Source organism: Leptodactylus fuscus, chromosome 4, assembly GCF_031893055.1.
Source record: "Leptodactylus fuscus isolate aLepFus1 chromosome 4, aLepFus1.hap2, whole genome shotgun sequence".
In the NCBI taxonomy this organism is placed as follows: Eukaryota; Metazoa; Chordata; class Amphibia; order Anura; family Leptodactylidae; genus Leptodactylus; species Leptodactylus fuscus.
Window position 1 is genome coordinate 147,794,654 of NC_134268.1, and position 27,791 is coordinate 147,822,444.

At 42.5% G+C, this 27,791-nt stretch overlaps 1 protein-coding gene across 2 annotated transcripts in view; it reads right to left on the reverse strand.

The window, feature by feature from the left end:
* SEPTIN7 (septin 7) overlaps positions 1–27,791 on the reverse strand; it is a 62,167-nt gene that overhangs the window by 13,295 nt on the left and 21,081 nt on the right. For both annotated transcript variants that reach the window (XM_075271207.1, XM_075271206.1), the window contains exons 3-7: positions 25,940–26,040; positions 25,579–25,713; positions 3,643–3,760; positions 1,872–1,964; positions 1,665–1,761 (exon numbers count right to left, since the gene is read on the reverse strand). In XM_075271207.1, the coding sequence (XP_075127308.1) occupies positions 1,665–1,761; positions 1,872–1,964; positions 3,643–3,760; positions 25,579–25,713; positions 25,940–26,040 (544 nt within the window). The remainder of the gene's footprint in view (positions 1–1,664; positions 1,762–1,871; positions 1,965–3,642; positions 3,761–25,578; positions 25,714–25,939; positions 26,041–27,791) is intronic.

Here is a 27,791-nt window from a genome sequence, read left to right on the forward strand (position 1 = left end):
GTCATCCTGGTATAAACACAGCACACACATAAGTGACTTGTAAAGCAGAAAGACAAAAACAAGTTATTTCAATCCTGGATTTGTAAGGATGTGTATACAAACTTGTAAGAAAAACACAAGGCCAGTAATGTTAGGGTGCCTGTTTTACTGCATGTTTACAAGGGAAGGAGAGACAATGAAGCCTACTAATCAGATAGATACAAGCATTGCATGGGGCAGGAATAATCCTTGCACCACCAGAGAGGGATGTCCTACTGAATGGGACGATTGTACTACTATACACAATTCAGGCTTGTGTGTCCTTCTCTGAAGGTGACAGTGTCATTTACTAACCACACAACCGACATACCCAACAACTAATGTAATGCTATAGTCTACAGTTAACTCATGCAGTTCCATATCTTTGCTTCTTTAGAGCCAAAAAACTACAAATATTTACTAAAACTAATAAAACTGTTACATTATAATAGATAGGCCAAAAGTAATTTTTTCCTGTGACACTTTATGAATGGGATTTAAAAAAAAAATATGTTTTGAAGTACATAAAACAGTGTTTACCAATCTTGTGTAACAAGATTAGAGGTGCATACAAGGCCCAAATATATCATTTCAAGATATCTATGGTAGTCTTCAAGTGGTGAACATAACTACAGACTAGAATTCTCCATATTTTTTACTCTATACTGAAGATATTGAGAAATATAATAAAAGGGTTTTCTGAAGTGGCACAGCATAGTGGTGGTTCTGGGAAATCGCAGTGCCACTCCTACCGTATTACTTGAATAGAAAAAAAAACAACTTTATATCATGAAAATAAAGCATGGACTCTATCCTGGAAATGATCAAAAATGTTTTACTATATATTCCAAAAAGTCAAACTGGCACCTTGTAAACCTAGGAGTATAATTTTGTAGCTGATCACACATAAAATAATAGAGAACTCAAATGCTTAATAGATTCTGCCGGTCATGTTCCTGTCACACTGTAACAGTTACATAATGGTTATTTTTTCTCGATTTATGCTTAAAGCTACACTTCACAGTAGTTTGTGCCCATACACGAGTGACTATGATGGGACCAGCCTACCATCTACTGTGTATGAGGGTGTTCCCACATTTCCCACAAGGCAGGAGACAGTAAAAAAGGCCAAACATGTTGGATCAAAGAAGGCAAGTAGTGTTCGGCCAACAGCTATATAAGGCATATGGCCACTTTTACAAAACGTCCAGGGCACACATCTGACAATAAATTGGATATAAATTATTGCCGGTGTGCAAGGGAAACCTGCAGATATTGCAAAGCAAATAAATATGTTTAGAGAATAATTTCACACAATAATTAGCTCCCATGTATAAATATAACTACAGGTATAGGTGTAACCCTAGAGAACCCTACAGCACTGCACCCTAGATGAACCTTGGAAAAGCGGTGAAGTTAAAACCGTATGCAGCATGAATGTATACAACGGGCGGAACGTCTTGTTAGAAGCCATAAGCCAGGACCTTCAACTTTACAATAAATATTTAGAATGTGAATAACCTTGGAAACAAGGACTCTATAATTCTCCAATCTGTGTTTGTACATTCTGTAAACCACATTTTTATGTTGTTGGACAGAAGACTGAAAATCAAGGATGGAATTTTGTGGGCGTTTTATTTTCTTACCTTCTGCAACTCCCCATGGATACTGCCTTCCTCTTACTCTCTTGCCATTCACTTCTATGATAGTGTTGCTACCCACCACAGCAAGAGGTAAACGGTCCTAAACAATAATAGCAATTATTTTTTTCATATCAAAGAGCTGAATAAAATGTATTTTAGTTTATATGCTTAGGTTACTGGAAATGTGACGATGCAACAAATCTATCAAACCTTTATTTTTTTCACCAGCTTATTTTCTTCTTCATCGTCTGTTTCAGGAAATTCGTAGATCTTTATTTTGTGCTCCTGGATTTCCTTCATTATCTAAAATACAAACAAGAAAGAAAGAAAAATTACAAACATTTTGTGTCAAATTCTGAGTGGACTTCTATGGCTTATTGGGATTCTCTCAGGACACGACTATAGCCCATATGTCCTATAACATCAACTTCACACAGATGGATTTGGCTCAGGAGATAAGGACTGGATGTTGGCTGTATTTCCTGGACTAAACTCAGAGCCAGGACCAGATTTCCAGCATCAGAGTCATCTAAGCTAGGAATCCCTACTTTCCTGTGGCTCTATTATGTTTTCAGTACAGAACACCAAAAGCGCAGGGAAGCCGGGACTCCTAGTACCATAGACTACTATGATGCTGGTTGTCCAGGTGCTAGCTCAGGGTTCAGTCTGGGAAATACAGCCGACATCTGGTTCATATCTCCCAGACCAAGCTCATTTGTGTGAAGCCAGCATAAGGGTGCATTGGCATAGTGAAAGTTAAAATCAAAACAGCAACATAGGAAAAAAAACAAAAACAAAACACTTTTGCATGCAGTTTTTATGCAATTTTTGCTGCAGTTTAAATTTACAGGTGAACACATTTATTTAACATGTTTCATCTGTAGGGGCCCAATGACACATTATGCTAAGGCATTTTACCACATGGAGTCCTGTCATAAACAACTTCGATAAACTGATATTTAAGAAATTGGTTTCCTTCTCCACTTTTCAGGCTGAGTTACTTTCTGCATACAAGTTTATATACAAGGTATGAGGTGGAGAAGGCGGCTGCTGGAAAAGAGATCCGCCCCCTCCCCATCCCTCTCCTCTCCATTGACCTATATGTGTAGAGTGGAAACAATTCTTATGTAAAATAACTGATTGAAGAAAACGGAGGAGGAAAGCAGCCTAATATGTGGGAAGGAAACATTTCTGTAATATATTATTAAGGTTGTTATATTCAATACACGATTTAGCTCAGAAAAGTTTATTATAACTGGAAGTTACACTTTAGACAACAGTGATCATAGCCTAAGAAAGTGTATTTTCCTCAGTGCTGGCTCCTGTACAATAGGGTACCAAGTATGCTCAGTTATAATTGTCGTACTGAATTACGCCCTGTGAGGTTAGTAGTTAGACATGGTATCAGGCTGACGTTGGACAGTGACAGACATGTCAATCATGCCAAGCAAGGTGTGATTTAGTGTGACGACTGTGTGACTACATGAAGCTGGTTTACGTTCCCATTACTACATAAAGTAAAGCAACATAAGGATTTAGAACGAAGAATTTGCCATTTTAGCAAAATTAAGTTTTGTGAGGGATACTATAGGAAAGTCGTTACTTGACGCTATACATGATATGTTCAAAAAATTAAAAACAAAACACCTGGCAGGTTCCATTTTATCCTATAGAAACAGCTGCACATGACTGGCGGATATAAAAGAATCCATTCATGGTCAATGGATATAGAATATTAGCACTTCTGATCACAACATGTTAAAGGATCCTTCGTACAGAAACAAGTGTGCCAACAATGTCAACCTATTTTTTCATGAACCAGTCTAAACAAAAGACTGTCTTTCTTGCCCATAAAAATCACTGCATAGCTTTAATTTTTCAAGAGAGCGATAAGAAAAAGCTGTGCAGTCTAGACCGTTGTATAAACCTACCCAATGTGCTTTATTTTCTAAAATAACAATAGATACTAATGAAATTTTACCTGTTTTTTGAACTGCTGGCATTCTTCTGGTGTGAGGGTATCAGCTTTAGCAATAAGTGGAATGATATTGACTTTTTCATGGAGACGTTTCATAAATTCAATGTCCAATGGCTTTAGTCTGCATTGAAAAATAAGATTTCATAGAACAGTGTCAATGTGGACCACGCTCAAATGTGGGAGACCACTAAACTAGAGATGACAAAAATCAGGCATCTAAATATATGTCTCAATGGATCAATGTTCAGATGGACAAAAACTATCAGCCTAAAGCACTTTGCGCAAAGAATTTGTCTGAACGCTTCTAATGGCAGTCTAGCATTGAAGTATGAAAGGCTGCATCAACCAATAAGTACCTCCTAGTCAATGCAGGCATAAACTAAATAGAACATACAAGTAAAAGCAAATGACACCAAGTCTGCAATATGAACGGGAAGACAAGTCACGCAGAATATAAACCGAACATAACACTTTGGTCAGACATACTTATTACATAGTGCATTGTATAGTCTCCCTACAAAAGGAGCCATATAAAGATGCATCTTTCCTCAACCAGAAGTTTCAAAACAGAAAGAAAAGGCATTTAGTCTGATTAAGGGAATGTTTCACCACGTTTTTAATTTAATAAAACCAAATGGTGAAATAGTTCACTTTTCTAATTATATCTATATTCACTAGAGATGAGCGAACAGTGTTCTATCGAACTCATGTTCGATCGGATATTAGGCTGTTCGGCATGTTCGAATCGAATCGAACACCGCGTGGTAAAGTGCGCCATTACTCGATTCCCCTCCCACCTTCCCTGGCGCCTTTTTTGCTCCAATAACAGCGCAGGGTAGGTGGGACAGGAACTACGACACCGGTGACGTTGAGAAAAGTAGGCAAAACCCATTGGCTGCCGAAAACATGTGACCTCTAATTTAAAAGAACAGCGCCGCCCAGGTTCGCGTCATTCTGAGCTTGCAATTCACCGAGGACGGAGGTTTCCGTCCAGCTAGCTAGGGCTTAGATTCTGGGTAGGCAGGGACAGGCTAGGATAGGAAGGAGAAGACAACCACAACAGCTCTTGTAAGAGCTAAATTCCAGGGAGAAGCTTGTCAGTGTAACGTGGCACTGACGGGCTCAATCGCCACAACCCAGCTTTCCCAGGATCCTGAATGGAATACACTGTCAGTGTATTCCCGTATACCCGATATATACCCCAATACCCGTTCCAACGGTGTGCCCCCCCACCTTCACCCCAGAAATACCCTGCAAGTCCCCTAGCAATAGAATTGGGGCTATATACACCCACAATTTTTACTACTGGTATACAGTGCCATTGTCTGACTGGGAATTCAAAGAATATATTGGGAATACAAATACCCTCATTTCTTGCTACTGCCATATAGTGCCAGTGTCTGACTGGGAATTCAAAGAATATATTGGGGTTACGTGCACCCACAATTTTTACTACTGGTATACAGTGCCATTGTCTGACTGGGAATTCAAAGAATATATTGGGAATACAAATACCCTCATTTCTTGCTACTGCCATATAGTGCCAGTGTCTGACTGGGAATTCAAAGAATATATTGGGGTTACGTGCACCCACAATTTTTACTACTGGTATACAGTGCCATTGTCTGACTGGGAATTCAAAGAATATATTGGGAATACAAATACCCTCATTTCTTGCTACTGCCATATAGTGCCAGTGTCTGACTGGGAATTCAAAGAATATATTGGGGTTACGTGCACCCACAATTTTTACTACTGGTATACAGTGCCATTGTCTGACTGGGAATTCAAAGAATATATTGGGGTTATAAATACCCTCATTTCTTGCTACTGCCATATAGTGCCAGTTTCTGACTGGTAATTCAAAGAATATATTGGGGTTACGTGCACCCACAATTTTTACTACTGGTATACAGTGCCATTGTCTGACTGGGAATTCAAAGAATATATTGGGGTTATAAATACCCTCATTTCTTGCTACTGCCATATAGTGCCAGTTTCTGACTGGTAATTCAAAGAATATATTGGGGTTACGTGCACCCACAATTTTTACTACTGGTATACAGTGCCATTGTCTGACTGGGAATTCAAAGAATATATTGGGAATACAAATACCCTCATTTCTTGCTACTGCCATATAGTGCCAGTGTCTGACTGGGAATTCAAAGAATATATTGGGAATACAAATACCCTCATTTCTTGCTACTGCCATATAGTGCCAGTTTCTGACTGGTAATTCAAAGAATATATTGGGGTTACGTGCACCCACAATTTTTACTACTGGTATACAGTGCCATTGTCTGACTGGGAATTCAAAGAATATATTGGGGTTATAAATACCCTCATTTCTTGCTACTGCCATATAGTGCCAGTTTCTGACTGGTAATTCAAAGAATATATTGGGGTTACGTGCACCCACAATTTTTACTACTGGTATACAGTGCCATTGTCTGACTGGGAATTCAAAGAATATATTGGGAATACAAATACCCTCATTTCTTGCTACTGCCATATAGTGCCAGTTTCTGACTGGTAATTCAAAGAATATATTGGGGTTACGTGCACTCACAATTTTTACTACTGGTATACAGTGCCATTGTCTGACTGGGAATTCAAAGAATATATTGGGAATACAAATACCCTCATTTCTTGCTACTGCCATATAGTGCCAGTTTCTGACTGGTAATTCAAAGAATATATTGGGGTTACGTGCACCCACAATTTTTACTACTGGTATACAGTGCCATTGTCTGACTGGGAATTCAAAGAATATATTGGGGTTATAAATACCCTCATTTATTGCTACTGCCATATAGTGCCAGTTTCTGACTGGTAATTCAAAGAATATATTGGGGTTACGTGCACCCACAATTTTTACTACTGGTATACAGTGCCATTGTCTGACTGGGAATTCAAAGAATATATTGGGAATACAAATACCCTCATTTCTTGCTACTGCCATATAGTGCCAGTGTCTGACTGGGAATTCAAAGAATATATTGGGGTTACGTGCACCCACAATTTTTACTACTGGTATACAGTGCCATTGTCTGACTGGGAATTCAAAGAATATATTGGGAATACAAATACCCTCATTTCTTGCTACTGCCATATAGTGCCAGTGTCTGACTGGGAATTCAAAGAATATATTGGGGTTACGTGCACCCACAATTTTTACTACTGGTATACAGTGCCATTGTCTGACTGGGAATTCAAAGAATATATTGGGAATACAAATACCCTCATTTCTTGCTACTGCCATATAGTGCCAGTGTCTGACTGGGAATTCAAAGAATATATTGGGGTTACGTGCACCCACAATTTTTACTACTGGTATACAGTGCCATTGTCTGACTGGGAATTCAAAGAATATATTGGGGTTATAAATACCCTCATTTCTTGCTACTGCCATATAGTGCCAGTTTCTGACTGGTAATTCAAAGAATATATTGGGGTTACGTGCACCCACAATTTTTACTACTGGTATACAGTGCCATTGTCTGACTGGGAATTCAAAGAATATATTGGGAATACAAATACCCTCATTTCTTGCTACTGCCATATAGTGCCAGTGTCTGACTGGGAATTCAAAGAATATATTGGGAATACAAATACCCTCATTTCTTGCTACTGCCATATAGTGCCAGTTTCTGACTGGTAATTCAAAGAATATATTGGGGTTACGTGCACCCACAATTTTTACTACTGGTATACAGTGCCATTGTCTGACTGGGAATTCAAAGAATATATTGGGGTTATAAATACCCTCATTTCTTGCTACTGCCATATAGTGCCAGTTTCTGACTGGTAATTCAAAGAATATATTGTGGTTACGTGCACCCACAATTTTTACTACTGGTATACAGTGCCATTGTCTGACTGGGAATTCAAAGAGTATATTGGGAATACAAATACCCTCATTTCTTGCTACTGCCATATAGTGCCAGTGTCTGACTGGGAATTCAAAGAATATATTGGGGTTACGTGCACCCACAATTTTTACTACTGGTATACAGTGCCATTGTCTGACTGGGAATTCAAAGAATATATTGGGGTTATAAATACCCTCATTTCTTGCTACTGCCATATAGTGCCAGTGTCTGACTGGGAATTCAAAGAATATATTGGGGTTACGTGCACCCACAATTTTTACTACTGGTATACAGTGCCATTGTCTGACTGGGAATTCAAAGAATATATTGGGAATACAAATACCCTCATTTCTTGCTACTGCCATATAGTGCCAGTGTCTGACTGGGAATTCAAAGAATATATTGGGGTTACGTGCACCCACAATTTTTACTACTGGTATACAGTGCCATTGTCTGACTGGGAATTCAAAAGAATATATTGGGAATACAAATACCCTCATTTCTTGCTACTGCCATATAGTGCCAGTGTCTGACTGGGAATTCAAAGAATATATTGGGGTTACGTGCACCCACAATTTTTACTACTGGTATACAGTGCCATTGTCTGACTGGGAATTCAAAGAATATATTGGGGTTATAAATACCCTCATTTCTTGCTACTGCCATATAGTGCCAGTTTCTGACTGGTAATTCAAAGAATATATTGTGGTTACGTGCACCCACAATTTTTACTACTGGTATACAGTGCCATTGTCTGACTGGGAATTCAAAGAATATATTGGGGTTATAAATACCCTCATTTCTTGCTACTGCCATATAGTGCCAGTTTCTGACTGGTAATTCAAAGAATATATTGGGGTTACGTGCACCCACAATTTTTACTACTGGTATACAGTGCCATTGTCTGACTGGGAATTCAAAGAATATATTGGGAATACAAATACCCTCATTTCTTGCTACTGCCATATAGTGCCAGTTTCTGACTGGTAATTCAAAGAATATATTGGGGTTACGTGCACTCACAATTTTTACTACTGGTATACAGTGCCATTGTCTGACTGGGAATTCAAAGAATATATTGGGAATACAAATACCCTCATTTCTTGCTACTGCCATATAGTGCCAGTTTCTGACTGGTAATTCAAAGAATATATTGGGGTTACGTGCACCCACAATTTTTACTACTGGTATACAGTGCCATTGTCTGACTGGGAATTCAAAGAATATATTGGGGTTATAAATACCCTCATTTCTTGCTACTGCCATATAGTGCCAGTTTCTGACTGGTAATTCAAAGAATATATTGGGGTTACGTGCACCCACAATTTTTACTACTGGTATACAGTGCCATTGTCTGACTGGGAATTCAAAGAATATATTGGGAATACAAATACCCTCATTTCTTGCTACTGCCATATAGTGCCAGTGTCTGACTGGGAATTCAAAGAATATATTGGGGTTACGTGCACCCACAATTTTTACTACTGGTATACAGTGCCATTGTCTGACTGGGAATTCAAAGAATATATTGGGAATACAAATACCCTCATTTCTTGCTACTGCCATATAGTGCCAGTGTCTGACTGGGAATTCAAAGAATATATTGGGGTTACGTGCACCCACAATTTTTACTACTGGTATACAGTGCCATTGTCTGACTGGGAATTCAAAGAATATATTGGGAATACAAATACCCTCATTTCTTGCTACTGCCATATAGTGCCAGTGTCTGACTGGGAATTCAAAGAATATATTGGGGTTACGTGCACCCACAATTTTTACTACTGGTATACAGTGCCATTGTCTGACTGGGAATTCAAAGAATATATTGGGGTTATAAATACCCTCATTTCTTGCTACTGCCATATAGTGCCAGTTTCTGACTGGTAATTCAAAGAATATATTGGGGTTACGTGCACCCACAATTTTTACTACTGGTATACAGTGCCATTGTCTGACTGGGAATTCAAAGAATATATTGGGAATACAAATACCCTCATTTCTTGCTACTGCCATATAGTGCCAGTGTCTGACTGGGAATTCAAAGAATATATTGGGAATACAAATACCCTCATTTCTTGCTACTGCCATATAGTGCCAGTTTCTGACTGGTAATTCAAAGAATATATTGGGGTTACGTGCACCCACAATTTTTACTACTGGTATACAGTGCCATTGTCTGACTGGGAATTCAAAGAATATATTGGGGTTATAAATACCCTCATTTCTTGCTACTGCCATATAGTGCCAGTTTCTGACTGGTAATTCAAAGAATATATTGTGGTTACGTGCACCCACAATTTTTACTACTGGTATACAGTGCCATTGTCTGACTGGGAATTCAAAGAGTATATTGGGAATACAAATACCCTCATTTCTTGCTACTGCCATATAGTGCCAGTGTCTGACTGGGAATTCAAAGAATATATTGGGGTTACGTGCACCCACAATTTTTACTACTGGTATACAGTGCCATTGTCTGACTGGGAATTCAAAGAATATATTGGGGTTATAAATACCCTCATTTCTTGCTACTGCCATATAGTGCCAGTGTCTGACTGGGAATTCAAAGAATATATTGGGGTTACGTGCACCCACAATTTTTACTACTGGTATACAGTGCCATTGTCTGACTGGGAATTCAAAGAATATATTGGGAATACAAATACCCTCATTTCTTGCTACTGCCATATAGTGCCAGTGTCTGACTGGGAATTCAAAGAATATATTGGGGTTACGTGCACCCACAATTTTTACTACTGGTATACAGTGCCATTGTCTGACTGGGAATTCAAAGAATATATTGGGGTTATAAATACCCTCATTTCTTGCTACTGCCATATAGTGCCAGTTTCTGACTGGTAATTCAAAGAATATATTGTGGTTACGTGCACCCACAATTTTTACTACTGGTATACAGTGCCATTGTCTGACTGGGAATTCAAAGAATATATTGGGGTTATAAATACCCTCATTTCTTGCTACTGCCATATAGTGCCAGTTTCTGACTGGTAATTCAAAGAATATATTGGGGTTACGTGCACCCACAATTTTTACTACTGGTATACAGTGCCATTGTCTGACTGGGAATTCAAAGAATATATTGAGAATACAAATACCCTCATTTCTTGCTACTGCCATATAGTGCCAGTTTCTGACTGGTAATTCAAAGAATATATTGGGGTTACGTGCACGCACAATTTTTACTACTGGTATACAGTGCCATTGTCTGACTGGGAATTCAAAGAATATATTGGGAATACAAATACCCTCATTTCTTGCTACTGCCATATAGTGCCAGTTTCTGACTGGTAATTCAAAGAATATATTGGGGTTACGTGCACCCACAATTTTTACTACTGGTATACAGTGCCATTGTCTGACTGGGAATTCAAAGAATATATTGGGGTTATAAATACCCTCATTTCTTGCTACTGCCATATAGTGCCAGTTTCTGACTGGTAATTCAAAGAATATATTGGGGTTACGTGCACCCACAATTTTTACTACTGGTATACAGTGCCATTGTCTGACTGGGAATTCAAAGAGTATATTGGGAATACAAATACCCTCATTTCTTGCTACTGCCATATAGTGCCAGTGTCTGACTGGGAATTCAAAGAATATATTGGGGTTACGTGCACCCACAATTTTTACTACTGGTATACAGTGCCATTGTCTGACTGGGAATTCAAAGAATATATTGGGGTTATAAATACCCTCATTTCTTGCTACTGCCATATAGTGCCAGTTTCTGACTGGTAATTCAAAGAATATATTGGGGTTACGTGCACCCACAATTTTTACTACTGGTATACAGTGCCATTGTCTGACTGGGAATTCAAAGAATATATTGGGAATACAAATACCCTCATTTCTTGCTACTGCCATATAGTGCCAGTTTCTGACTGGGAATTCAAAGAATATATTGGGGTTACGTGCACCCACAATTTTTACTACTGGTATACAGTGCCAATTTCTAACTAGGAATTCAAAATGCGCAAGGCTCCCGGAAAGGGACGTGGACGAGGCCGTGGGCGAGGTCGGGGGAATGGTTCTGGGGAGCAAGGCAGCAGTGAAGCCACAGGGCGTCCCGTGCCTACTCCTGTGGGGCAGCAAGCATTGCGCCACTCCACAGTGCCAGGGTTGCTTGCCACATTAACTAAACTGCAGGGTACAAACCTTAGTAGGCCCGAGAACCAGGAACAGGTCTTGCAATGGCTGTCAGAGAACGCTTACAGCACATTGTCCAGCAGCCAGTCAGACTCTGCCTCCTCTCCTCCTATTACCCAACAGTCTTGTCTTCCTTCCTCCCAAAATTCCGAAGCTTTACAGAACAATAACCCAAACTGTCCCTGCTCCCCAGAGCTGTTCTCCGCTCCTTTCATTGTCCCTCAACCTGCCTCTCCACGTCACGATTCCACGAACCTAACAGAGGAGCATCTGTGTCCAGATGCTCAAACACTAGAGTCTCCTCCATCTCCGTTCGATTTGGTGGTGGATGACCAGCAACCCACCCTCATCGACGATGATGTGACGCAGTTGCCGTCAGGGCATCCAGTTGACCGGCGCATTGTGCGGAAGGAGGAGATGAGACAGGAGTTGGAAGAGGAAGTGGTGGATGATGAGGACACTGACCCGACCTGGACAGGGGGGATGTCAAGCGGGGAAAGTAGTGTGGATGTTGAGGCAGGTGCAGCACCAAAAAGGGTAGCTAGAGGCAGAGGCAGAGGTCAGCAGCTTAGGCGAAGCCAGGCCACACCCGGAATCTCCCAAGATGTTCCAGTTCGTACCCAGCCCCGAAAAACTCCCACCTCGAGGGCACGTTTCTCGAAGGTGTGGAGTTTTTTCAAGGAATGCGCCGAGGACAGATATAGTGTTGTCTGCACAATTTGCCTCTCGAAATTGATTAGGGGCTCTGAGAAGAGCAACCTGTCCACCACTTCAATGCGCCGTCATTTGGAATCCAAGCACTGGAATCAGTGGCAGGCAGCAACGGCAGGACAAAGGCCGCCTGCCGTTCACGCCACTGCCACTGCCTCTGCCTCTGCCACTGCCACTGCTGACTGTGCTGGCGATGCACTCCAGAGGACGAGCCAGGACACCACTTCATCTGCCTCCGCCACTTTGTTGACTTCTACCTCATCCTCCCCTGGTCCTGTCTTATCTCCTTCTCCTGCACCATCAAAGGCACCATCAGGCGTTTCTTTACAACAACCCACCATCTCTCAGACATTGGAGCGGCGGCAGAAATACACTGCTAACCACCCACACGCGCAAGCCTTGAACGCCAACATCGCTAAACTGCTGGCCCAGGAGATGTTGGCGTTCCGGCTTGTTGAAACTCCCGCCTTCCTGGACCTGATGGCAACTGCGGCACCTCGCTATGCCGTCCCTAGCCGTCACTACTTCTCCCGGTGTGCCGTCCCCGCCTTGCACCAGCACGTGTCACTCAACATCAGGCGGGCCCTTAGTTCCGCGCTTTGCACAAAGGTCCACTTGACCACCGACGCGTGGACAAGTGCATGCGGACAGGGACGCTACATTTCACTGATGGCACACTGGGTGAATGTAGTTGAGGCTGGGACTGCTTCCCAAACTGGCCCGGTGTACCTCGTCTCCCAGCCTAACATTCCTGGCAGGGACACGAGAAGAACACCCCCCTCCTCCTCCTCCTCTACCGCCTCCTCCTCCGCCACCACCTCCTCCTCCGCCACCGCCTCCTCCTCCGCCACCGCCTCCTCCTCCGCTGTTAGATTGACCCCAGCTACGAGTTGGAAACGTTGCAGCACTGGCGTTGGTAGACGTCAGCAGGCTGTGCTGAAGCTGATCAGCTTGGGGGACAGACAGCACACTGCCTCCGAGGTGAGGGATGCCCTCCTCGATGAGACGGCAATATGGTTTGAGCCGCTGCACCTGGGCCCAGGCATGGTCGTTTGTGATAACGGCCGGAACCTGGTAGCAGCTCTGGAGCTTGCCGGACTCCAACATGTTCCATGCCTGGCCCACGTCTTCAACCTAGTGGTGCAACGTTTCCTAAAGAGCTACCCCAATGTTCCAGAGCTACTGGTGAAAGTGCGGCGCATGTGCGCCCACTTTCGCAAGTCGACAGTAGCCGCTGCTAGCTTAAAATCTCTCCAGCAACGCCTGCATGTGCCACAACACCGGCTTTTGTGCGACGTCCCCACACGCTGGAACTCAACGTTTCAGATGTTGAATAGAGTGGTTGAGCAGCAGAGACCTTTGATGGAATACCAGCTACAAAACCCTAGGGTGCCACAAAGTCAGCTGCCTCAGTTTCACATCCATGAGTGGCCATGGATGAGAGACCTTTGTGACATCCTACGGGTCTTTGAGGAGTCCACAAGGAGGGTGAGCTCTGAGGATGCGATGGTGAGCCTTACAATCCCGCTCTTGTGTGTTCTGAGAGAATCCCTGATTGACATCAGGGATAACTCAGATCACACAGAGGAGTTAGGGATAGCATCCGATCCGTCACAGCTGGAGAGTAGGTCCACACATCTGTCCGCTTCACTGCGTTTAATAGAGGAGGAGGAGGAGGAGGAAGAAGAGTTGTCCGATGATGTGATGGTGATACAGGAGGCTTCCGGGCAACTTCGAATCGTCCCATTGTTGCAGCGCGGATGGGTAGACATGGAGGATGAGGAGGAAATGGAGATTGAACTTTCCGGTGGGGCCAGAGGAGTCATGCCAACTAACACTGTGGCAGACATGGCTGAGTTCATGTTGGGGTGCTTTACAACCGACAAGCGTATTGTCAAAATCATGGAGGACAACCAGTACTGGATCTTTGCTATCCTTGACCCCCGGTATAAAAACAACATCTCGTCTTTTATTCCGGTAGAGGGGAGGGCCAATCGCATCAATGCTTGCCACAGGCAATTGGTGCAGAATATGATGGAGATGTTTCCAGCATGTGACGTTGGCGGCAGGGAGGGCAGTTCCTCCAGTAGGCAACCAAGTTCTCACCGGTCCACACAAACGAAGGGCACACTGTCTAAGGTCTGGGACACCTTGATGGCACCCCCTCGCCAAAGTGCCGCCACGGAGGGTCCTAGTGTCACCAGGCGTGAGAAGTATAGGCGCATGTTGCGGGAATACCTTTCCGACCACAGCCCTGTCCTCTCCGACCCCTCTGCGCCCTACACGTATTGGGTGTCGAAGTTGGACCTGTGGCTTGAACTTGCCCTATATGCCTTGGAGGTGCTGTCCTGTCCTGCCGCCAGCGTCCTATCTGAGAGGGTGTTCAGTGCAGCCGGTGGCATCATCACTGACAAGCGCACCCGTCTGTCAGCTGAGAGTGCCGACCGGCTCACTTTGATAAAAATGAACCACCACTGGATAGAGCCTTCATTTTTGTGCCCACCTGTGTAAAGCACCCCAACATGAAACTCCATGTCTGCACTCAACCTCTCCAATTCCTCCGCATCCTCATACTCATCCACCATAAGCGTTGCACAATTCTGCTAATACTAGGCTCCCTCCAACATGATTTCCCCCAACTCTGCTGGTTAGAGGCTCCCTCCACCCTGATTTCCACCAACTCTGCTGGTTAGAGGCTCCCTCCACCCTGCTTTCCCACAACTCTGCTGGTTAGAGGCTCCCTCCACCATGAATTTGCCCAAACTGGGCTGTTTAGAGGCTCCCTCCACCATGAATTGGTCCAAACTGGGTTTTTTAGAGGCTCCCTCCACCATGAATTGGTCCAAACTGGGCTGTTTAGAGGCTCCCTCCACCATGAATTTGCCCAAACTGGGCTGTTTAGCGGCTCCCTCCACCATTAATTGGTCCAAACTGGGCTGGTTAGAGGCTCCCTCCACCATGAATTTGCCCAAACTGGGCTGTTTAGAGGCTCCCTCCACCATGAATTTGCCCAAACTGGGCTGGTTAGAGGCTCCCTCCACCATGAATTGGTCCAAACTGGGTTTTTTAGAGGCTCCTTCCACCATGAATTTGCCCAAACTGGGCTGTTTAGAGGCTCCCTCCACCATGAATTGGTCCAAACTGGGCTGTTTAGAGGCTCCCTCCACCATTAATTGGTCCAAACTGGGCTGGTTAGAGGCTCCCTCCACCATGAATTTCCCAAAACTTGGCTGTTTAGAGGCTCCCTCCACCATGAATTGGTCCAAACTGGGTTTTTTAGAGTCTCCCTCCACCATGAATTGGTCCAAACTGGGCTGTTTAGAGGCTCCCTCCACCATGAATTTGCCCAAACTGGGCTGTTTAGCGGCTCCCTCCACCATTAATTGGTCCAAACTGGGCTGGTTAGAGGCTCCCTCCACCATGAATTTGCCCAAACTGGGCTGTTTAGAGGCTCCCTCCACCATGAATTTGCCCAAACTGGGCTGGTTAGAGGCTCCCTCCACCATGAATTGGTCCAAACTGGGGTTTTTAGAGGCTCCCTCCACCATGAATTGGTCCAAACTTGGCTGTTTAGAGGCTCCCTCCACCATGAATTGGTCCAAACTGGGGTGGTTAGAGGCTCCCTCCACCATTAATTGGTCCAAACTGGGCTGGTTAGAGGCTCCCTCCACCATGAATTGGTCCAAACTGGGCTGGTTAGAGGCTCCCTCCACCATTAATTGGTCCAAACTGGGCTGGTTAGAGGCTCCCTCCACCATGAATTGGTCCAAACTGGGGTTTTTAGAGGCTCCCTCCACCATGAATTGGTCCAAACTTGGCTGTTTAGAGGCTCCCTCCACCATTAATTGGTCCAAACTGGGCTGGTTAGAGGCTCCCTCCACCATGAATTGGTCCAAACTGGGTTTTTTAGAGGCTCCCTCCACCATGAATTGGTCCAAACTGGGGTTTTTAGAGGCTCCCTCCACCATGAATTGGTCCAAACTGGGCTGTTTAGCGGCTCCCTCCACCATTAATTGGTCCAAACTGGGCTGGTTAGAGGCTCCCTCCACCATGAATTTGCCCAAACTGGGCTGTTTAGAGGCTCCCTCCACCATGAATTTGCCCAAACTGGGCTGGTTAGAGGCTCCCTCCACCATGAATTGGTCCAAACTGGGGTTTTTAGAGGCTCCCTCCACCATGAATTGGTCCAAACTGGGCTGGTTAGAGGCTCCCTCCACCATTAATTGGTCCAAACTGGGCTGGTTAGAGGCTCCCTCCACCATGAATTGGTCCAAACTGGGGTTTTTAGAGGCTCCCTCCACCATGAATTGGTCCAAACTTGGCTGTTTAGAGGCTCCCTCCACCATTAATTGGTCCAAACTGGGCTGGTTAGAGGCTCCCTCCACCATGAATTGGTCCAAACTGGGTTTTTTAGAGGCTCCCTCCACCATGAATTGGTCCAAACTGGGGTTTTTAGAGGCTCCCTCCACCATGAATTGGTCCAAACTGGGCTGTTTAGCGGCTCCCTCCACCATTAATTGGTCCAAACTGGGCTGGTTAGAGGCTCCCTCCACCATGAATTTGCCCAAACTGGGCTGTTTAGAGGCTCCCTCCACCATGAATTTGCCCAAACTGGGCTGGTTAGAGGCTCCCTCCACCATGAATTGGTCCAAACTGGGGTTTTTAGAGGCTCCCTCCACCATGAATTGGTCCAAACTTGGCTGTTTAGAGGCTCCCTCCACCATTAATTGGTCCAAACTGGGCTGGTTAGAGGCTCCGTCCACCATGAATTGGTCCAAACTGGGTTTTTTAGAGGCTCCCTCCACCATGAATTTGCCCAAACTGGGCTGTTTAGAGGCTCCCTCCACCATGAATTGGTCCAAACTGGGCTGGTTAGAGGCTCCCTCCACCATGAATTTCCCAAAACTTGGCTGTTTAGAGGCTCCCTCCACCATTAATTGGTCCAAACTGGGCTGGTTAGAGGCTCCCTCCACCATGAATTTGCCCAAACTGGGCTGTTTAGAGGCTCCCTCCACCATGAATTTGCCCAAACTGGGCTGTTTAGAGGCTCCCTCCACCATGAATTGGTCCAAACTGGGTTTTTTAGAGGCTCCCTCCACCATGAATTGGTCCAAACTGGGCTGTTTAGAGGCTCCCTCCACCATGAATTTGCCCAAACTGGGCTGGTTAGAGGCTCCCTCCACCATGAATTTGCCCAAACTGGGCTGTTTAGAGGCTCCCTCCACCATGAATTTGCCCAAACTGGGCTGGTTAGAGGCTCCATCCACCATGAATTGGTCCAAACTGGGGTTTTTAGAGGCTCCCTCCACCATGAATTGGTCCAAACTTGGCTGTTTAGAGGCTCCCTCCACCATGAATTGGTCCAAACTGGGGTGGTTAGAGGCTCCCTCCACCATTAATTGGTCCAAACTGGGCTGGTTAGAGGCTCCCTCCACCATTAATTGGTCCAAACTGGGCTGGTTAGAGGCTCCCTCCACCATTAATTGGTCCAAACTGGGCTGGTTAGAGGCTCCCTCCACCATTAATTGGTCCAAACTGGGCTGGTTAGAGGCTCCCTCCACCATGAATTTGCCCAAACTGGGCTGGTTAGAGGCTCCCTCCACCATGAATTGGTCCAAACTGGGGTTTTTAGAGGCTCCCTCCACCATGAATTTGCCCAAACTGGGGTGTTTAGAGGCTCCTTCCACCATGAATTTGCCCAAACTCTGCTGGTTAGAGGCTCAATCCACCCTGATTTTCAAAACAAATGTTGGTGCCAACCTCAACTTACTACAAGGGCCAAATTCACTGCTGGTGACAAGCTCTCCTCACTGCAAGTGCCAAATACACATGTTTCAAGGTGTTTTCCTACTGTCAGAGAGGTGGTATTGAGTGTGTAAAGTGTGTAGTTGTTAGGCTGTGATGTTGGGGTAATAGAGGGTCTTTGGTGTGTTAGATGCCCCCAGACATGCTTCCCCTGCTGTCCCAGTGTCATTCCAGAGGTGTTGGCATCATTTCCTGGGGTGTCATAGTGGACTTGGTGACCCTCCAGACACGGATTTGGGTTTCCCCCTTAACGAGTATCTGTTCCCCATAGACTATAATGGGGTTCGAAACCCGTTCGAACACACGAACATTGAGCGGCTGTTCGAATCGAATTTCGAACCTCGAACATTTTAGTGTTCGCTCATCTCTAATATTCACACTGTAGTTCTTTTTATTGTAAATGCTACATATTTATGGGGGCTGCTATGTTACCTAAAGCTTCACAGTCTGAACATTTAGTGACATGCTGGCACCTATTCATAATCTATTGTTCAGTAACGGATGTAATGATGGGTCAATGGTATTATCTGTACAATGAGTGATCAATGAAAACCCTACACAATTGACTAGTGTCCAAAGTGAAAAATGCAGGATGTAGTACTTCTTTTTAATTCTAAAAAGTGATATGGAAAATTTAAAATAAAAATAATTCTTAAATGTTTCACATGAACACTCTTTAAAAAGAAAAGAAAAAAAAAAAAGCGGCCATTTTTGGTGACAACTTGCCTTAAAAAAGAAAAAAAAAATATCTATATACAATTAGTGACAAAAACAGGAGTAGATCTGCAGAAAGAACAGTAAATTGATAAACTTAAAGAGGATGTATAACAAAGTAAAAAAAACCCCAAAACTAAATGATAAAAGATACGGCCCTTGGAAGGTTATATGTAATTCAGCTCTGTGTGTCCAAGTGGTGGGGATTTTGTTTTTCTCAGAGAAAATATAATTCTACCATTCCCTTGTAGACAAGGAAACTTCCATATAATCTACTGGGGGCATAGCTTTGGAAACTACGGATTTACAATGACCTCATTTAGCATGTTATACTGTGTGACAGGTCCTATTAAATTATTCTTCTCTTTCAATCCTTAAGTGAACTGGAAGAGATTGAACAGTTATGTAAAGAATAAGAAACCAACATTTTTCTTTTGTAGGGAATGAGTCACTTCTAAATAGAGCAATGATCAACGGGAATTAAAGGGAAAGAACCCAATTTAGAAATGCCATTGATTGGTCTTTCTTTATAACATGCTGCCTGCATTTTTATGGTGGCCTGTGTTTAGTAGAGTAAGACTATATGAGTATGACTATAGTTTTGTGGGAAAAGATTGAGTATGGCCTGTCATCTATGTCTTTATATGCTTAGGAAGGATCATCTAAACATGGCGGTGCTCCCATTAGTGATTGACAGCCATCAAGGACTAGAAGTGTCTGAGGCCAGAATATAAATAAATGACAGCTTAAACTCGATCTATATAATCTACTCAGCTGCTCCTGCTCTATAACATACTCCCAGCATTTTTAATGAATCAGGCTTCCATTAATTTCCAGTGGTACCAAGTTTTAGTAATACTATGACATCAGATGTATCCCAAGCTGAAAACAGCTGTGGAACTGCATGTTACTTCTGACCATTGGTTTGGTAACACTACTCTACACAGACCCCCATTTGCATTGGCAGCGGAAAACCACGGAAATGTCTGAGGTGGGAAAATCTGATCTGATCTACCCTACAGATAGAGAAACGTAAAGTAAATACATGTAAACCTAAAACGAATGCTTGCAGAGAGGACAGGAAAGCGCCTCAGACGTGCTCAAACCGCCATACAGAATACTTGATTTCTGGTAGACTCATGTGTTTCTTGCAGTTTCCTGTGGTAAGAATGTAAGTGATACAGCTATATTCTAAGAGTTAACATTCCTTAGCCGTGTAGTAATATACAACCTTAAAGTGGCAGGGTGCCTTTTACAGTCTAGATTTTTTGCAGTCTGGCTTCTGAGCCATTCAACCATCAAAATCAAATTATATGATAGACATGGCTCTAGTAGAACAAGTGAACCACACGCAAGGTCTGCACTTACTGTATATAAATAGAAGCGAGTCATGAACACTGATAGAATGAAGACTATTACAGCGCTCACTAAAAGCAAAAATAATCTCATTACAGAAGACGTCACAAACCACGAACCAAAACAGATAGTTTCAAGTTGCAGACCTACAAATGAACACTGGCATGACTGCAATGGATTCATTTTAGGCACAAATTTTCAGATGGCAACAAAAATTACAAAAAGCATCTTTTTTTTTTTTTTTTTAATACTCTGGCAACAGACAAAAAAGCATATGGGAGACATTACCACATTCTGTGTAAAGACTTCAAAAATGGTGACAGTGTCCTGACTAAATACTTCAGAGTATAATCAGAAAAGTCTTTTTAGGTCAACTTTGCTATTGGAGATTAAAAAACTGAGAAGCAAAGATTCTCCATCTGTCCACCACCTTACTAATACATACTGTGCATTTATAACTGACCGTGTGCACGCTCTCTTACATGTGTCTGGCAAAGCAACAAGGTTTCTAGATAACATAAGGGCTGTTTGGCCATTTCCTGCTCCACTTGAGTTACAGGGCTTTTTTAGTTCAATAAAACTCACTGACTGAAACCACATGAATTAACATCGCGCAATAACTAAATAACTGCAATCTTGGGGTACGTACTGGATGCAGAGAAGTAGGATTATTCGTATGTCACTAGTACTTGTACTCGTGTCATCTGGGATGGGAGAGGAAATCTTTTTGTCAACTGTAACATGCAACATGTCTACACTTTGAGACAAAAAAGGTATGCTCTCTATGTCACTAACAGCGTATTACTGGTTTACCAAAGGATAAAACAGCAGCAACAAAATACACCTTAATATGTGCTGGGTCCCCAGCCAAGTGACTACAGAGACAGGCTGACAACAGCAATGTCAATGCTAAAGTCAGCAATTGGCTGCAGAGCTCACACATCAGGATGACAAATCAGTACTGCAACCAGGTAAACAGAGGCGAGCAGCAGGGGACTAGAAAAGCATCAGCACGGTAGCAGACGGAGATTTGGCAAGGGTCTTACTACTTTACACCATTGTAAGCTGTCCAAATAAGCTGAATATTTATAAAAAAAAAAAAAAGTCACAGAGCTTAAAAGCCTATACTCATATCAATGTATATTTATACTACATGTAACGATGACCGCATAAGACAGCAGCTAGAATAATTAGTTTTAGTACCGGCAAGTACTCCCTGCCCCTTGATCCAGCACTAATTCAGGCCAGAGATGTTTTAGCCATTTTTAATGAACCAAAATTAGTAATGCTGGATAATATGATGGGTCTCTGGCAGGGAAAGTTACATATTTAGTTAATTAAATTAATCGAGAGAGAGAATTCAGTAGATCAGGCTCTGTCCTCATCCAATCAATGGTGCTATGAAGCGACTATCATGACCTTAAATTCACTACTGACAGTGTAGTAATGACAAGTTACCGATAAGCCAGAGAATTCAATCTCCACTCACTCACACTGGTAAAAAGACTCCAGGGAGTCCCAACAGAATCAATAGCACTAGCCTTTCACATATAAATAACAGTACTGAATAGAACATATCAGCCATGCACTTCTCAAAGAAGCCACAACCTTCATTTTCAATCTAAACTTAATAAAACACAAATTTGGCCGATGCAAATGGCTGATAAATTAAAATGGGATTCAATGACCATGGATTAGTCTAGGTGACAAAATAAAATCATCTGTAAGTACCAAGGGCCAGGGTCTAAGTCTATTCTGCTGCCAGAGGCCCAAACTAAAATCTCATCTTTGAGACAGGAAGAGTCTAAAGACCAGTGCCGGAGCCTAGGGAAGGCAAGTAACACCATTTATATTTGACCACATCCCCTGAGCCTCCACTCATTATACTCTGGGGTCTGAAGAGACCCCAGAGTATAACAACAGCCATGTTCCAAGCAAAACCACTGGGCGAACCTCACACAAAAATCTCGTGAGGTCCCTTTGGGACTTGTCAAAGTCAAGATATTCATCTCGCCTCACGGCAGATACGGCCTTGCTAAAGGCCCATTCATACAACCATTTTACACATCCATGAGCTGTTCAAAATACAGTGAAAGATGGACACATTATAGTCTATGGGGCAGTTAATATGTCATATTTAGGTCCGTTTAAAGACACTTGGAGCATGCACTACTACTAGTCTGAGTGAAGCTCTGAATATTCCCTTAGAGTTTAGTTAGTAAATGATTATCTAGTTATATTAGAAGATATATTACATAGTCATTCATGCTGATACATTATCAAAAGGGTAAATTCTTGAAAGAGGAATTTGGCAAATATTGTCATCAAAAGTTCAGGGTTAGCCAGTGGCCTTTAGATGTTTATTACTGAAAAATGTTCCCATATTGAAACAGTCAAAACAAGCCTTACAAAAAAAAAAAAAAACAATTGAAAACAACTGCTTAATAAAACACTGATTTATAAATTAGTATAGGAAAGGAGAAAAAAAAAAACCCAAAAAACAAAAACAGTCCTCTACATGAACGTGCATAAGCAAATCCTGATGAACAACAAATCATATATATTGCCCATTTTGTACAAATGCAAGTTTGTGTGAACAGCCAACATTGACCAATTTACGAAATTTTTAGGCATTATATGCACTTTTAAAAGACATTATGGAACACATTAGGTTCACACTAGCGTCGACCTTTCCATTGTTCTAATATGTTGGAGGATCATTGAACATATGGACTGCTACAACAGCAATCATTTATGGAGCCCAATGGACCCTATTGATTATAACGGTATCTGTCAGGGGACCGTTCTTTAAAAGTGAAACTTCCGTTAAAAAAAAAAAAAAAAAAAAAAAAATATTGGACTACCAGGACTTTTTCTTCTACTGATTTTGGACACAGTGCAATGGAGTCTTCAATACAGATCAAATTAAGCCTTACAATACTGAAGGAATAGGTAAGATTTAATTTTTTATTAATTATTATTATTATTATATATGTTTATATAGTTAATAAATTAGATGCATTTGAAGTTTTCTATATGTCGAAAAAATATGATATAGAGGGTCATTCTTCAAAACAATTAGGCAGAGGTATACTTAGGCCCTGTTCACATCAGGGCTGTGGAGTCGGAGTCGTGGAGTCAGAGTCAGAGTTAGTTTTGGTTGGAGTGGGAGTCAGAGTCGGAGTCGGAAGAAATGTACCGACTCCAGCTTTAAAATAAAGTATTAATATTTCATAATTGAATTTTCATATGAATTTTATAAATGTTACTCAAATATATATGTTCTATCAAACTATGAACAACAGTGATAAGCAGTTCTGCTAGAGATAGAGACATTTCTTACTTCTTGTGTGTCACTGCTCTACACTGCCCTTATGTATTCTTATACTTGGTTAACCTCATGCTGCCCCAACCCCCCTACTTACAATGTATGAAATGAAACAAAGTGATAATGTGTTGCAAATTCTTAGTAGTAAAGCTCCTCCTCTAGACTAGATGTTAATAGTTTACAACAGTAAATTTATTGTTACGAATTGGCCATTTCTGAAGGAGTCGGAACCTGATAAAATCCAGGAGTCGGAGTCAGAGTCGCAACTGTGGCTCACCCACTTCACAGCCCTGGTTCACATGAGGCAAGGAGGTGGATTTTGGCGCGGAATCCCCGTCATAATCCGCCCCTTGCAATAGAGGTATATGTAGACTGCTCGTGGCATGTTGCCGCTAGCGGAAAAAAGAAACTAGCTGCCCTTTCTTCAGCTGGATTCCTTGGCTGAACCAGCCGCAGTGTCCGCCTCACGACAGCACCCTCCGGACTAGGCCCATTCATTTGGGCCTAATCCGGAATGGAAAGCCGCGATGGGATGCCGAGCCGCGACGGAATATGCACATGTGTAATCATGTGTGAACTAGCCCCTAAACTATCCACACAAGCTGCAATAAAAAAAAAAAAAAAAATCTACATAACAGTGATTCATCACACAAATAGTTCTATAAAACTGTTCACACAAGTGTAGGTTCAAACTAGGAAGACTAATTGAGAAAATTTCTGTAAGTGTCTGAGGCTGGATTTACACCAGCGCTCGCTTTCCATTCAGGGATTCCGTCCCACAAGTCATGCAAGCAGAACATTTCTCTCTGCATTTTTCGGGTGGAAACCTGGCAGACCCCATTATAGTCTATTGGGTCTACAGGTATTCTTAGGTAACTGCTTTTAAGTGGATCAGGTATCCGTTTTTTTGGGGGGGTTTTTTTGAGTCCCTAAGCGGACCCGAAGAATGGAAAGCTGAGAGCAGGTGTGAACCTACCATAATACATCTGAATGAAGTTTGCAGAAACCAAAGCACAATCTGTAGAAACAACCTCATTCAGATCTTCATAATGGGATGTCAAAAGTGTAAACATTTGCAAACAAATCTGTTTTCTGTGAATGTAAACAGTACATGAATACGTTTCGATATAATCAGAAAGGAATCCGACAAAGGTCATAAAAGGGACATGCATAAAAAGTCCAAGCACATCCTCTTGGTTAATTCTCTTCTTTCCATTGATGATATTTTGTTTCTTTTACAATTAAAGCCGAAATATAAAGACATGTGTACGCATCCCAGGAAAACAGCCTCCTCCTCAATGCCCTGTGTCTGGCTGTAAGGAAACAGAACGCAATGGGAGCAGTGTGTGCAATAGGGCATCATTTTACATGTCAATATCAATTTTTTTTTTTTAAAGTGTGAAATTTTGCAATTTTTCACTCAGGCCACCAATAGACAAACATGCCAGTCCTGAAAGTGTTTTCCTTTCGGTAGTGAAAGACAAAGATAATACAATGGAAGATAAGGCCTTTATAGATAACACTGAACCATCCTTGCATTCATTACTGACAACAGATGATATCACAGCTTATCTATTGCCCTCCCTGCACAGAGCAGGTCTAGAATAAACTCTGCCATAGATCTCGATGAACCAGCTCTGGTTTGTAAAGATCAGTATGAGGTAATGGCATATCACTAGGGTCACATTATTGTCAAGGGTCTCACCTTTGGACCCCAACAGGTCCTAAGAATGAAGAGGACAGAGCATGTGCATAGCATTTACTTCTCTATAAAATCAAGGACTGGATGGTGTTCAGGTTCCCCACCCCATTTTCAACAGGGTATAAACAGTAAACTATAATCCTGGTTGACAATCTGCTGTTTAAGTACAAAAACCAAACTGATTGATGTCTAAAGAAACTTCTAAAGAAAGGTTTTAGATATGGTCAATTACAAAATGATATATACCACCACATAAATAAAACCAAATATAAACTAACCCATGGCCTGAAGGAGCAATGAAGTATAAGCAGCACTGAACACGGTTGTCTGGCATCTGACGTCTGTTGACACGTGATTCGGCATTAAGGTAGTCTTCAAATTTACTGTCAATGTAGTCGATTACCGGCTGCCAACTGTAGAGTCAATGGAAATGTAAGAGTATTAAGTATTAAAATTTAAACTCCACCCTCAGATCCTTCTCCAGGAGCCAAAAAGGCAGCACACCCGCACCACCGCTTTCCACATGTCTATCACATTTCACCAAAGCATCAGAAAATGCCCAGTGTCAGATAGGTACAGCAATTGTTGGGTTGCTATTAAGCGGTTAAATATACTAAGATAAGGAAAACCAAACCTTACCAGTTACTATTATCCACTGCATCGCCAAAGCCGGGTGTGTCTACTATTGTGAGCAGCAGCTGAACGCCACCTTCTTTGATTAAAACTTTTGACTGTTCGACCTAAAAAACAAAAACCCCAAACTATTTGCAAAAATACAAACTAAAATTAATAATCTTAAAAATACAAACAATAATGCTTAAAGAGTGCAAAACCTTTCAGAAATCAATCAATCATTCTGTGCGCACATATTAGGAGAGGTACTATTGCTGGCCATTATATGATTTGGTCCCCAACTTTCTCTGACTCTGAAGCATCATCTGGGTCATACAGGACTAACCTGAAGTGATGTGATTAAAGAATTATTGGGTGAGAGTCAGAGGCTTCACCAGCTAAGTTTGTATGTCTCCTCTCTCGACTTGGCATCTACTTACTACTCCCCCCCCCACCCCCCTCTACTGACCTTTATTGGAAATGATAATCTGAAAGTAGGTATGCCTTGCTCTAGCAAACAAGCTTAAGCAGAAATTTCAGAGTGAATGTCAGTTTAGCAGGCAAGGACAGCAGGAGAAGAACCAATTAAATGGAAAAAGTACGTTTTTTTTCCCTGATAAGAGGGATTACAAAAAATTTCGATTATCTGCCTTCACAATTGATTTTTTGCAAAGTAATAGAAAACTTAATAACTATGTGCTGCAAAACATGATGGTACTATATAAGCAAAAGAGGCCTTGGTGTGCAAGAGGAGCAGATGTGTGCTACTTCAGCTTCCCTGCATGACCCAGCTTTCTTGACCTAAAATACTTGCAAAAACAGATTGCAGTAACAAGGCTCTTCTCACAAAGGCATGCACCAGCCTTGGATTGCTATGTGGCGTTTGAAGATGAGGCCAGCTATGTGCCACTGCTCTCTCTTCCATCATCCCCACTGGTATCTGCAGCTGACTTGTCCTCCTTCCTCCCAGCTGCTTTATGTCCCCAAAGCAATGCAGTTCAGCTGTTGCAATTGGACCCTCACTGTAAGCCAATAGCAGAAAAGGAGCTACAGAGGTCCTCAAGCTCCCTGCACTCCTCTGGGAGAGAGAGATGGGAAGTACCCCCTAAAAGAAAAATATAACCGGCACTTTGCAGGTGACAGTGGAAGGCATGGCATCTTGAGGGTGCTGAGGGGGAAGGGGCGGAGGCTGGGGGGGGTGTAGTTTTGCGAGAGGGAAGAGGGGTTTCATAGCCAAATATTTAAACAGCCTTGTAAGCAAAATCCAGGAATCTATACCCAAACTATAATATACATGTTCAATAATATAGATTTTGACTATAAAATATATAATCAATAAAACATGATTCAACGTACAATACTCTAAGAAATGCACGGATATTTGTCTATTATAACATCTGTTAGGCCAGAGCTATTTGCACATGTAACCCAGCAATGTAATTTCGAGAATGTGGAAGAGAAGGAGGCGATGCAGTGCGGGCTCTTTTCTCAAGCATTTTCTCACTGAGTTTGAATACAGTGGCCTATAGCATTCTGTGTCCATACATGGTCAAACACATGCAGTAAAACATCTGGAAGTGATCCAAAAAAAAAACAGAACTGTATAGCAGTGGAGTTCACAGTTAAACTTCCAACTGTATCCCATCATCTGCTTCTGCCAGAATTCCCAGGAGGCTCATGGAAAACAAATTAGCTTGAGTCCTGGAATTTCAAACTTTTCTCAGCAGATCTGCTCCAAATGGCTTCTTTCCCATGCACTCCCTAAGGCAGGTCACTTCCATCCATTTTACAGATCTGTGGCCCCAACACACATCACTTTAGAGGCAGCCGTACTTTGGAATGTAGTAACAGCAGCACAAAAATAGGTTTGTGCCTTCAG